Here is a 13,656-nt window from a genome sequence, read left to right as displayed (position 1 = left end):
GAACAAGTCATCAATCCTGTTGCCTACAGGTTACAGTTACCATCCTTCTTGAAAATACCCAGGACATTTCATGTTTCTTTGTTGAAACCGCTGATCCTGAATCGGTTTCATTCCGCACTTCCTCCAGCTCCCAAAGTTCAGACTCAACGGGGAGTCGAGTACGAGGTGGCCAAGATTTTGGACTCACGTTTCCGTTACGGTCAGTTACAATACCTCATTGACTGGAAGGGCTATGGTCCTGAAGAACGCTCTTGGACCAATGCCTCAGACGTCCATGCTCCTGCCTTGGTCCGAAATTTCCACGCAAAGTTTCCTTTAAAGCCTAAGAAGTGTCCTGGGGCCACTCCTAAAGGGGGGGGTGCTGTCACGATCCGGGTATCTGGACGCCATTACTTACCCTTCAGATGCCTCCTTCCAGGACCGGATCCCGCTGTTCCTGAGTTTCCACATGCAGAATGTCAGAGTGGTGATTTCATCAGCCGCGGCCTCCGCTGTGCCCGCGTGGTTAAATGTGCGCTTGTCAGTCTGGCGTCTCCTGTCTCCTGTGGCCGGCGTCGCCATTACTGTTTCAATTCTCACATGGATTACAAACCAAACTTCCCTCCAAGTGTCTGCATGGGCGCAGCCATCTTGGATTTTGTCATCTGATCATTTCCACCAATCTGCTGTCTGTATTGTTGATTTGCATAATTGCCTAGCCAACCCCTTCCTTGCTGCAGGTATAAGTAAGCTGTGCCTGAGCAAGGAAGGCGTCAGTGCTTTGGTTGTCTAACCTAGTTCCAGTTTGTCTCTCTCCTGTGGTTGTCTTCCAGGTTCCAGCTCCTGTCTCCAGACTTCTGCTATAGAGACCCGCACCAGCATTCCATCTGCGGTGTAGCCTGACTCTCCGATCCATTCTGGACTCACCTGTTTCCAGCTACAACAATCACCTGCTTCCAGCCCAGCTTCCAGCAGTGTACAGCTTCTCTTAAAGGGCCGGTGTCCTTTCTGCAGTTTACCACTCTCCACCGGTATTATTATTTCACCGCTCTCAAACTCCAAACTTCATTATCAATCACCTGCTTCCAGCCCAGCTTCCAGCAGTGTACAGCTTCTCTTAAAGGGCCGGTGTCCTTTCTGCAGTTTACCACTCTCCACCGGTATTATTATTTCACCGCTCTCAAACTCCAAACTTCATTATTATTTCATCGCTCTCAAGTTCGTTTATTATTTAACTGGTTCCAGCCAGTATCCACTCCGTACCAACAACAGTCTGGTTCCAGCCAGTATCCACAGCAGCCGTTTTATCTTCAGCAGCCCAGCCTTTCCTGGAACACCAGCTGGTACGATCCTGGGTTCTCTCCATTGCTACAGTCAGGCCTGGTAAGGACTTTCCAACTAGAAGATTATAAGAACTGTCTCACACTACCAGTGCCTGTGGCCCTTGCCACCCTGTAGTACCCAGGAATTGTATTTATCCTCTGTTGACTTTTATGTTTCCTTTACTGCTGCTGTGTTACGGAGTTTGTCATAATAAACATCATTGACTTTTATCCTGGTTGTCGTGGTCACGCCTTCGGGCAGTTATTCTACATGTTACTTACATGTCTAGGGGTCTGATACAACCTCCCAGGTTCCGTTACATCTCAGCCCCTACAACTGAGGCTGCCTCCCGTCAGCTCAGGCCCTCAGTTGTGACAAGGAGAGGGTAGTGCTACCTGTTTAGACAAGCGTGTGAGCGCTTTATCCACCCTAGGGGGTGTTTCCCAACGTGCCCTATCCTCTGGCGGGAAAGGGTATGATGCCAATAACCTTTTAGGAATTATCAGTTTTTTATCGGGGGAACCCCACGCCTCATCACACACTTCATTTAATTCCTCGGATACAGGAAAAACTACAGGCAGTTTTTTCTCACCAAACATAATACCCTTTTTAGTGGTACATGTATTATCAGAGATATGCAATACATTTTTCATTGCTTCAATCATGTAACGTGTGGCCCTAGTGGAAGTCACGTTTGTCTCCTCATCATCGACACTGGAGTCTGTATCCGTGTCTGTGTCTGCCATTTGAGGTAACGGGCGTTTTAAAGCCCCTGATGGCGTTTGAGACCCCTGGACAGGCACAAGCTGAGTAGCCGGCTGTCTCATGTCGTCAACTGTCTTTCGTAAAGAGCTGACACTGTCACGCAATTCTATAAGCTCATCCACTCAGGTGTCGACTCCCTAGGGGGTGACAACTCTATAACAGGCAATTGCTCCGCCTCCATCTCATTTTCCTCCTCAAACATGTCGACACAATCGTACCGACACACCGCACACACACAGGGAATGCTCTGATAGAGGACAGGACCCCACTAGCCCTTTGGGGAGACAGAGGGAGAGTATGCCAGCACACACCAGAGCGCTATATATAGACAGGAATACCACTATAAAATGTGCTTTTCCCTTTATAGCTGCTGTTATTATTAAAACTGCGCCAAATTAGTGCCCCCCTCTTTTTTACCCTTTTCTGTAGTGCAGGACTGCAGGGGAGAGTCAGGGAGACGTCCTTCCAGCGGAGCTGTGATGGAAAATGGCGCCCGTGTGCTGAGGAGATAGGCTCCGCCCCCTTCTCGGCGGCCTTTTCTCCCGCTTTTTGGTGAGTTCTGGCAGGGGTTAAAATACATCCATATAGCCCTGGGGGTTATATGTGGTGTATTTTTGCCAGCCAAGGTGTTTACATTGCTGCTCAGGGCGCCCCCCCCCCTAGCGCCCTGCACCCTCAGTGACCGAAGTGTGAAGTGTGCCTGAGTAACAATGGCGCACAGCTGCAGTGCTGTGCGCTACCTTGTTGAAGACTGATGTCTTCTGCCGCCGATTTTTCCGGACCTCTTCTTGCTTCTGGCTCTGTAAGGGGGCCGGCGGCGCGGCTCTGGGACCGAGCTCCGAGGCTGGGCCTGTGTTCGGTCCCTCTGGAGCTAATGGTGTCCAGTAGCCTAAGAAGCCCAAGCTGGCTGCAAGCAGGCAGGTTCGCTTCTTCTCCCCTTAGTCCCTCGATGCAGTGAGCCTGTTGCCAGCAGGTCTCACTGAAAATAAAAAACCTAAAACTAAACTTTCACTAAGAAGCTCAGGAGAGCCCCTAGTGTGCACCCTTCTCGGCCGGGCACAAAAATCTAACTGAGGCTTGGAGGAGGGTCATAGGGGGAGGAGCCAGTGCACACCAGGTAGTCCTAAAGCTTTACTTTTGTGCCCAGTCTCCTGCGGAGCCGCTATTCCCCATGGTCCTTACGGAGTTCCCAGCATCCACTAGGACGTCAGAGAAATAGAATTACCGGTGAGTAAATTCTTATTTTCTCTGACGTCCTAGTGGATGCTGGGGACTCCATAAGGACCATGGGGATTATACCAAAGCTCCCAAACGGGCGGGAGAGTGCGGACGACTCTGCAACACAGAATGAGAGAACTCCAGGTCCTCCTCAGCCAGGGTATCAAATTTGTAGAATTTTGCAAACGTGTTTGCCCCTGACCAAGTAGCAGCTCGGCAAAGTTGTAAAGCCGAGACCCCTCGAGCAGCCGCCCAAGATGAGCCCACCTTCCTTGTGGAATGGCCTTTTACAGATTTAGGCTGCGGTAGTCCCACCGCAGAATGCGCCAGCTGAATAGTGCTACAAATCCAGCGCGCGATAGTCTGTTTAGAAGCAGGAGCACCCAGTTTGTTGGGTGCATACAGGATAAACAGCGAGTCAGTTTTCCCGACTCCAGCCGTCCTGGAAACATAAATTTTCAGGGCCCTGACTACGTCCAGTAACTTGGAATCCTCCAAGTTCCTAGTAGCCGCAGGCACCACAATAGGCTGGTTCAAGTGAAACGCTGATACCACCTTCGGGAGAAACTGAGGACGAGTCCTCAACTCTGCCCTATCCATATGGAAAATCAGATAAGGGCTTTTATAGGACAAAGCCGCCAATTCTGACACACGCCTGGCCGAAGCCAGAGCCAACAGCATGACCACTTTCCACGTGAGATATTTCAAATCCACGGTCTTAAGTGGTTCAAACCAATGTGATTTCAGGAACTCCAAAACCACATTGAGATCCCAAGGTGCCACTGGGGGCACAAAAGGAGGCTGAATACGCAGAACTCCTTTGACAAAAGTCTGAACTTCAGGCAGTGAAGCCAGTTCTTTCTGGAAGAAAATCGACAGGGCCGAAATCTGGACCTTAATGGACCCCAATTTGAGGCCCAACGTCACCCCTGCTTGCAGGAAATGCAGGAATCGACCCAGTTGAAATTCCTCCGTTGGGGCCTTCCTGGCCTCACACCAAGCAACATATTTCCGCCAAATGCGGTGATAATGTTTTGCAGTGACATCCTTCCTGGCTTTGATCAGGGTAGGGATGACTTCCTCCGGAATGCCCTTTTCTCAGTACCTTGGGAATGAGAGGCAGAGGAGGAAACACATAAACCGACTGGTACACCCACGGTGTTACTAGAGCGTCCACAGCGATCGCCTGAGGGTCCCTTGACCTGGCGCAATATCTTTTTAGCTTTTTGTTGAGGCGGGACGCCATCATGTCCACCTGTGGTCTTTCCCACCGGTTTACCAGCATTTGGAAGACTTCTGGATGAAGTCCCCATTCTCCCGGGTGGAGGTCGTGCCTGCTGAGGAAGTCTGCTTCCCAGTTGTCCACTCCCGGAATGAACACTGCTGTCAGTGCTAACACATGATTTTCCGCCCATCGGAGAATCCTAGTGGCTTCTGCCATTGCCCTCCTGCTTCTTGTGCCGCCCTGTCTGTTTACATGGGTGACCCCCGTGATGTTGTCTGATTGGATCAGTACCGGCTGGTTCTGAAGCAGGGGCCTTGCTTGGCTTAGGGCATTGTAAATGGCCCTTAGCTCTAGAATATTTATGTGAAGCGAAATCTCCTGATTTGACCACAGTCCTTGGAAATTTCTTCCCTGTGTGACTGCGCCCCAGCCCCGAAGGCTGGCATCCGTGGTCACCAGGACCCAGTCCTGTATTCCGAATCTGCGGCCCTCTAGTAGATGAGCCCTCTGCAGCCACCACAGCAGCGACACCCTGGTCCTTGACGACAGGGTTATCCGCTGTTGCATCTGGAGATGGGACCCGGACCATTTGTCCAACAGGTCCCACTGGAAAGTCCTTGCGTGGAACCTTCCGAATGGAATCGCTTCGTACGAAGCTACCATTTTTCCCAGGACTCGTGTGCATTGATGTACCGACACCTGTCCCGGTTTTAGGAGGTCTCTGACTAGAGATGACAACTCCTCGGCTTTTTCCACTGGAAGAAACACTTTTTTCTGGTCTGTGTCCAGAATCATTCCCAGGAACAGAAGACGTGTCGTCGGGACCAGCTGTGACTTTGGAATATTGAGAATCCAGCCGTGCTGTTGTAGCACTTCCCGAGAAAGTGCTACCCCCACTACCAACTGTTCCTTGGACCTCGCCTTTATCAGGAGATCGTCCAAGTACGGGATAATTAAAACTCCCTTCTTGCGAAGGAGTATCATCATTTCGGCCATTACCTTGGTAAAGACCCTCGGTGCCGTGGATAACCCAAACGGCAGCGTCTGGAACTGATAGTGACAGTCCTGTACCACAAATCTGAGGTACTCCTGGTGAGGAGGGTAAATGGGGACATGCAGGTACGCATCCTTGATGTCCAGGGAGACCATGTAATCCCCCTCGTCCAGGCTCGCAATAACCGCCCTGAGCGATTCCATCTTGAACTTGAACCTTTTGATATAAGTGTTTCGGTACCACAAACATTGTGGAATAGTAACCCTTCCCTTGCTGAAGGAGGGGTACCTTGACAATCACTTGCTGTGAATACAGTTTTTGGATAGCCACCAACACTGCCTCCCTGACAGAGGGAGTTGCTGGTAAGGCAGATTTTAGAAAACGGCGGGGGGGGGGACGTCTCGAATTCCAGCCTGTACCCCTGAGATACTACTTGAAGGGCCCAGGGATCCACCTGTGAGAGAGCCCACTGTGTGCTGAAATTTCTGAGACGGGCCCCCACCGTACCCGGATCCGCCTGTGAAGCCCCAGCGTCATGCTGTGGACTTACCGGACGCGGGGGAGGACTTTTGCTCTTGGGAGCTGGCTGTATGCTGCAGCTTTTTCCCTCTACCTTTGCCTCTCGGCAGAAAGGATGCGCCTCGAGCCCTCTTGTGTTTATGGGGCCGAAAGGACTGTACTTGATAATACGGTGCCTTCTTTTGCTGTGGGGTAGCCTGTGGCAAAAATGTCGATTTACCAGCCGTAGCTGTGGAAACGAGGTCTGAAAGACCATCCCCAAACAGTTCCACCCCCTTATAAGGCAAAACTTCCATGTGCCTTTTTGAATCGGCATCACCTGACCACTGCCGAGTCCATAACCCCCTTCTGGCGGCAATGGACATTGCGCTTATTTTTAATGCCAGCCGGCAAATATCCCTCTGTGCATCACGCATGTATAAGACAGCGTCCTTTATATGCTCTACTGTCAGCAAAATAGTGTCCCTATCCAGGGTATCAATATTATCCGACAGGGAATCTGACCACGCAGCAGCAGCACTGCACATCCATGCTGATGCAATCGCTGGTCGCAATATAATGCCCGTGTGTGTATATATAGCTTTTAGGGTAGCCTCCTGCTTTCTATCAGCAGGATCCTTTAGGGCGGCCGTATCCGGAGACGGTAGTGCCACCTGTTTTGATAAACGTGTAAGCGCTTTATCTACCCTAGGGGGTGTTTCCCAGCGTGACCTATCCTCTGGCGGGAAAGGGTACGCTGCCAATAACCGTTTAGAAATTATCAATTTCTTATCGGGGGAAGTCCAGGCTTCCTCACACACCTCATTTAATTCCTCAGATGCAGGAAAAACTACTGGTAGTTTTTTCTCACCGAACATAATACCCTTTTCTGTGGTACCTGGGGTACTATCAGAAATGTGTAATACATTTTTCATTGCCTCAATCATGTAACGGGTGGACCTATTGGAGGGTACACTAGTCTCATCGTCGTCGACACTGGAGTCGGTATCCGTGTCGACATCTGTGTCTGCCATCTGAGGTAGCGGGCGTTTTAAAGCCCCTGATGACATTTGAGACGCTGGAACAGTCACAAGCTGAGTAGCCGGCTGTCCTATGTCGTCAAACCTTTTATGTAAGGAGCTGACACTGTCACGTAATTCCTTCCATAAGTCCATCCACACAGGTGTCGACCCCTCAGGGGGTGACAACACATTTACAGGCATTTGCTCTGCCTCCACATCATTTTCCTCATCATACATGTCGACACAGCGGTACCGACACACAGCACACACACAGGGAATGCTCTGACAGAGGACAGGACCCCACAAAGCCCTTTGGGGAGACAGAGGGAGAGTATGCCAGCACACACCAGAGCGCTATATACCACAGGGATATCACATATAAAGAGTGTTTTCCCTTATAGCTGCATATATATATATATATTATACTGCGCCTAAATTTGTGCCCCCCCCCCACCCCTCTCTTTTTTACCCTTTCTGTAGTGCAGGACTGCAGGGGAGAGCCAGGGAGCGATCCTTCCAGCGGAGCTGTGAGGGAAAATGGCGCCAGTGTGCTGAGGGAGATGGCTCCGACCCTTTTTCGGCGGGCTTTCTCACACTTTTTGTGTTATTCTGGCAGGGGTAATTTACACCTATATAGCCTCCGGGGCTATATATGGTGTCAGTTTTGCCAGCCAAGGTGTTAATATTGCTGCTCAGGGCGCCCCCCCCCCCCCCCCCCCCTGCACCCATCAGTGACCGAAGTGTGTGGTGTGCATGAGGAGCAATGGCGCACAGCTGCAGTGCTGTGCGCTACCTTGGAGAAGACAGAAGTCTTCAGCCGCCGATTTTCCGGACCTTCTTGCTTCTGGCTCTGTAAGGGGGACGGCGGCGCGGCTCCGGGAACGGACGACAAGGTCGGGTCCTGTGTGCGATCCCTCTGGAGCTAATGGTGTCCAGTAGCCTAAGAAGCCCAAGCTACCACCACTTAGGTAGGTTCGCTTCTTCTCCCCTTAGTCCCTCGCTGCAGTGAGCCTGTTGCCAGCAGGTCTCACTGTAAAATAAAAAACCTAAACTATACTTTCTTTCTAGGAGCTCAGGAGAGCCCCTAGTGTGCATCCAGCTCGGCCGGGCACAGAAATTTAACTGAGGCTTGGAGGAGGGTCATAGGGGGAGGAGCCAGTGCACACCAGATAGACCTAAATCTTTCTTTAGAAGTGCCCAGTCTCCTGCGGAGCCGTCTATTCCCCATGGTCCTTACGGAGTCCCCAGCATCCACTAGGACGTCAGAGAAATATATATATATATATATATATATATATATATATATAGCAGCCAGTGGGGCAAGAACCAGCCCATTCATGTACTAACCACATACATGTATGTATGTATGTCAGACAGACTGACTCACACTATTCCATCCCGTGCTACTGCTGATAATTATTATACAGGCCTCACCCATTATTATATCCGGCTGTAGAGACTCTGGAGCTGCCTGCTAGCATGTTTATGTCTCTTGGCATGTCATTAAGGCCGCGGCCATCTTATGGTTGGCAGGAACAGGAAGCTCAGGAACAAGCGATGAGAGAACCTATAGACTGATCTGTGACATCATTTCCGCAGACGGATACAGCTGAGAGTGAGTCATGCTGCAAGCAAAGCATGCCGGAAGCTGTAGTTCTAACCCTCATATAACTATGTACACTGCACATGCAGATAGATCCCCATACAGATATTTATGCAGTGTGGCAATTAAGTCTTGTGGTGACAACAGAAGTATTACTGTATATTATGCCCCTTCAGCTGCTGTTGCAGGTTGTAGTGATACAACAGGTGGAGGATCTCTGGTTGCCCCAGTCCTGCACTTTATCTGAAATGAGGAGGCATTATTCCAGTGAAATGTAGCTAAAATGCTTAAATATAAATTAAATAATAATAATAAATACATAAATTCAAGAGCATGGTTAAAACCTCATGGGCCTTTAGGCAATATAATGGCTTGTACCCCCTACTCCATTATGTAAAAAAACAACAACCCTGTAATATGGGCACTTCAGTGCCCACTGGGCCCCAGGCACTAACCTTAATAGACAACCCAGCTATGCTTCTACTCCAACTACCCCACCTTTAGCAGAACACTTCTGATTTGTGAGCCTTGAAAAGGGTGCGGAATAACCTAAAAAGCGAGTGATTGTGGCCAGACCGGGGTGTGGTATGGTCTGATTGTGTGGTGTTTGGGCATATAGGATGTGGTACCATTGGTGTATCTATAATGGATGCAGGGTACGCAGTGCACAAAAGGCTTCTTCCCAGCGTCAACCGACGCTGCAGACAGAAATCATGGGCAAATGGTGTGGCGGCCACATTCCAGTAGATTTGCGCATGCGCAGTATAGAAGTCTCTGAGGTGGTGTATCTCCATGCCACCCAGGTGGGTGCCCAGCACTGCTCAGAATACCCCACATGCACTCTACATCTCCCCCATACCACACAGACATCCTCACAACTCTTCCTGGATGATACGAAGAACTTGCTGGAAAACACAGAAGCAAGACAGAAAGGTAAAAGAGAATAAATAATAATTCAAAATAACAGGAGAGCGTGAAGATGGGCAACATTTATCTATAAACCATAAAGAGGTGAACGGATTATCTGCTGCACAGTTTAGACTCTAAACTTTAGAGCAAACACTGTCTAACTTTATGGTATCAAAATTGTGTAAGTTGGTTTACGTTACGCTTCTGGGGCTTTGTACTGCAGCTCATCTCACATTATACGAGTTCAATCCATGACCACAGCACTTGGTGGAGTTTATATGTTCTCCCTGTGTTTGGGTGAGTTTCCTCCAGTTTCTTCCCACGATCCAAAAATATACTGGTAGGTTAATTGGCTCCTGAATAAAAATTATTACCCTATTGTGTGTGTGTCCATGTGATAGGGAATATTTTATCTTCCCCTTGGTTGATCATTACTGCAAATTTGGTGCACTTTGGGGGTAATTCAAAGTTGATCGCAGCAGCAAATTTGTTAGCAGTTGGGCAAAACCATGGGGGTCATTCCGAGTTGTTCGCTCGTTATTTTTTTCTCGCAACGGAGCGATTAGTCGCTAATGCGCATGCGCAATGTCCGCAGTGCGACTGCGCCAAGTAAATTTGCTATGCAGTTTGGAATTTTACTCACGGCATTACAAGGTTTTTTCTTCGTTCTGGTGTTCGTAATGTGATTGACAGGAAGTGGGTGTTTCTGGGCGGAAACTGGCCGTTTTATGGAAGTGTGTGAAAAAACGCTACCGTTTCTGGGAAAAACGCGGGAGTGGCTGGAGAAACGGAGGAGTGACTGGGCGAACGCTGGGTGTGTTTGTGACGTCAAACCAGGAACGACAAGCACTGAACTGATCGCACTGGCAGAGCAAGTCTCGAGCTACTCAGAAACTACACAGAGAAGTCTTTTCGCAATATTGCGAATCTTTCGTTCGCAATTTTGATAAGCTAAGATTCACTCCCAGTAGGCGGCGGCTTAGCGTGTGCAAAGCTGCTAAAAGCAGCTTGCGAGCGATCAACTCGGAATGACCCCCCATGTGCACTGCAGGTGCGGCAGATGTAACATGTGCAGAGAGAGTTAGATTTGGGTGGGTTATATTGTTTCTGTGCAGGGTAAATACTGGCTGCTTTATTTTTACACTGCAATTTAGATTTCAGTTTGAACACACCACACCCAAATCTAACTCTCTCTGCACATGTTACATCTACCCCCCTGCACTGCATATGGCTTTGCCAACTGCTAACAAATTTGCTGCTGCGATCAACTGTGAATTAGACCCTTTGTTGTTTCCCCCCATACAGTTGTTAAGATAGGGTTAAGCAGAACAGAGCATATCTAGAGGAATATACTGTACAGTAATTGCCACTGCATTTTACTATAGAATCTGATGGGTGCTTGACTCCATAGAACTCAACGTTTCCTGTCTTCTTGAAAGTTTGATTTATTGTGTTGTTTGTGCCTTCCAGCAACACTGATCAGATGTACATCATCTTTTTGTTTCCTTCTGTTTCAGTAGTGTCTTTAGATCATCAGCCTCAGTGGATTTTACTTATTTTTTTTTGTTGCCCTGTGATACAACACGTCTCCGCTGTGCTCTTTACATTATACAGTGAGAACTTTGATTTTTTTTTTTTTTTTTATCACAAGGAAACATGGAAGCAGGCCCGCCTGATGTTATAAAGAAATGGCTGAAACGCAGCGCAGACAGAAAGGGAAACTTGGGTCATTTATGAAAACTGGTGGGAATTTTATTTTTTGATGTATTGTCCCTCCTAAACTTAGCAAGGTTAATACAGCATAATAATATTTGTAACATTTATGATACATGTCATGGAGTTTTGTCATACAGCTTCAGCAGGTGGCTGATCATAAATCCTCTTACACACTTTTATTATTGCAGACCCTTCATCCTCTCCTGCAGTGAGGACTAGGACTGGAGCTAGGCGGACTAGCTGGCGCTATGAGAGCATGTCCCAAGCAGTGTGCCGATCCCAGATGTCCCTTCATCCTCTCCTGCAGTGAGGACTAGGACTGGAGCTAGGCGGACTAGCTGGCGCTATGACAGCATGTCCCAGGCGGTGTGCCGATCCCAGATGTCCCTTCATCCTCTCCTGCAGTGAGGACTAGGACTGGAGCTAGGCGGACTAGCTGGCGCTATGACAGCATGTCCCAGGCGGTGTGCCGATCCCAGATGTCCCTTCATCCTCTCCTGCAGTGAGGACTAGGACTGGAGCTAGGCGGACTAGCTGGCGCTATGAGAGCATGTCCCAGGCAGTGTGCCGATCCCAGATGTCCCTTCATCCTCTCCTGCAGTGAGGACTAGGACTGGAGCTAGGCGGACTAGCTGGCGCTATGAGAGCATGTCCAAGGCAGTGTGCCGATCCCAGATGTCCCTTCATCCTCTCCTGCAGTGAGGACTAGGGCTGGAGCTAGGCGGACTAGCTGGCGCTATGAGAACATGTCCCAGGCAGTGTGCCGATCCCAGATGTCCCTTCATCCTCTCCTGCAGTGAGGACTAGGACAGGAGCTAGGCGGACTAGCTGGCGCTATGAGAGCATGTCCCAGGCAGTGTGCCGATCCCAGATGTCCCTTCATCCTCTCCTGCAGTGAGGACTAGGACTGGAGCTAGGCGGACTAGCTGGCGCTATGAGAGCATGTCCCAGGCAGTGTGCCGATCCCAGATGTCCCTTCATCCTCTCCTGCAGTAAGGACTAGGACTGGAGCTAGGCGGACTAGCTGGCGCTATGAGAACATGTCCCAGGCAGTGTGCTGATCCCAGATGTCCCTTCATCCTCTCCTGCAGTGAGGACTAGGACTGGAGCTAGGCGGACTAGCTGGCACTATGTGAGCATGTCCCAGGCAGTGTGCCGATCCCAGATGTCCCTTCATCTTCTCCTGCAGTGAGGACTAGGGCTGGAGCTAGACGGACTAGCTGGCGCTATGAGAGCATGTCCCAGGCAGTGTGCCGATCCCAGATGTCCCTTCATCCTCTCCTGCAGTGAGGACTAGGACTGGAGCTAGGCGGACTAGCTGGCGCTATGAGAGCATGTCCCAGGCAGTGTGCCGATCCCAGATGTCCCTTCATCCTCTCCTGCAGTGAGGACTAGGACTGGAGCTAGGCGGACTAGCTGGCGCTATGAGAGCATGTCCCAGGCAGTGTGCCGATCCCAGATGTCCCTTCATCCTCTCCTGCAGTGAGGACTAGGAGTGGAGCTAGGCGGTCTAGCTGGTGCTATGAGAGCATGTCCCAGGCAGTGTGCCGATTCCAGATGTCCCTTCATCCTCTCCTGCAGTGAGGACTAGGACAGGAGCTAGGCGGATAGCTGGCGCTATGAGAGCATGTCCCAGGCAGTGTGCCGATCCCAGATGTCCCTTCATCCTCTCCTGCAGTGAGGACTAGGACAGGAGCTAGGCGGACTAGCTTTTGCTATGAGAGCATGTCCCAGGCAGTGTGCCGATCCCAGATGTCCCTTCATCCTCTCCTGCAGTGAGGACTAGGACTGGAGCTAGGTGGACTAGCTGGCGCTATGAGAGCATGTCCCAGGCAGTGTGCCGATCCCAGATGTCCCTTCATCCTCTCCTGCAGTGAGGACTAGGGACTGGAGCTAGGCGGACTAGCTTTTGCTATGAGAGCATGTCCCAGGCAGTGTGCCGATCCCAGATGTCCCTTCATCCTCTCCTGCAGTGAGGACTAGGACAGGAGCTAGGCGGACTAGCTTTTGCTATGAGAGCATGTCCCAGGCAGTGTGCCGATCCCAGATGTCCCTTCATCCTCTCCTGCAGTGAGGACTAGGACTGGAGCTAGGCGGACTAGCTGGCGCTATGAGAGCATGTCCCAGGCAGTGTGCCGATCCCAGATGTCCCTTCATCCTCTCCTGCAGTGAGGACTAGGACTGGAGCTAGGCGGACTAGCTGGCGCTATGAGAGCATGTCACAGGCAGTGTGCCGATCCCAGATGTCCCTTCATCCTCTCCTGCAGTGAGGACTAGGAGTGGAGCTAGGCGGACTAGCTGGCGCTATGAGAGCATGTCCCAGGCAGTGTGCCGATCCCAGATGTCCCTTCATCCTCTCCTGCAGTGAGGACTAGGACTGGAGCTAGGCGGACTAGCTGGCGCT

General features: G+C 50.4%; 1 protein-coding gene across 4 annotated transcripts in view; it reads right to left on the bottom strand.

Moving 5' to 3' along the window:
* Positions 1-8,590, bottom strand: part of TAF1A (TATA-box binding protein associated factor, RNA polymerase I subunit A) — a 112,600-nt gene extending 104,010 nt beyond the window's left edge. For all 4 annotated transcript variants that reach the window (XR_010176265.1, XM_063919041.1, XM_063919042.1 and 1 more), the window contains exon 1: positions 8,459-8,590. Coding sequence is in view for 3 of the 4 variants with exons in the window: in XM_063919041.1 (XP_063775111.1) it covers positions 8,459-8,462 (4 nt within the window). In the remaining variant the exon portion in view is untranslated. The remainder of the gene's footprint in view (positions 1-8,458) is intronic.
* Between the last annotated feature and the right edge of the window lie 5,066 nt (positions 8,591-13,656).

The sequence above is a fragment of the Pseudophryne corroboree genome, chromosome 4, assembly GCF_028390025.1.
Source record: "Pseudophryne corroboree isolate aPseCor3 chromosome 4, aPseCor3.hap2, whole genome shotgun sequence".
Taxonomy (NCBI): Eukaryota; Metazoa; Chordata; class Amphibia; order Anura; family Myobatrachidae; genus Pseudophryne; species Pseudophryne corroboree.
Note: the sequence above shows the minus strand (reverse complement) of the source record. Positions and strands in the feature narration are given on the sequence as shown.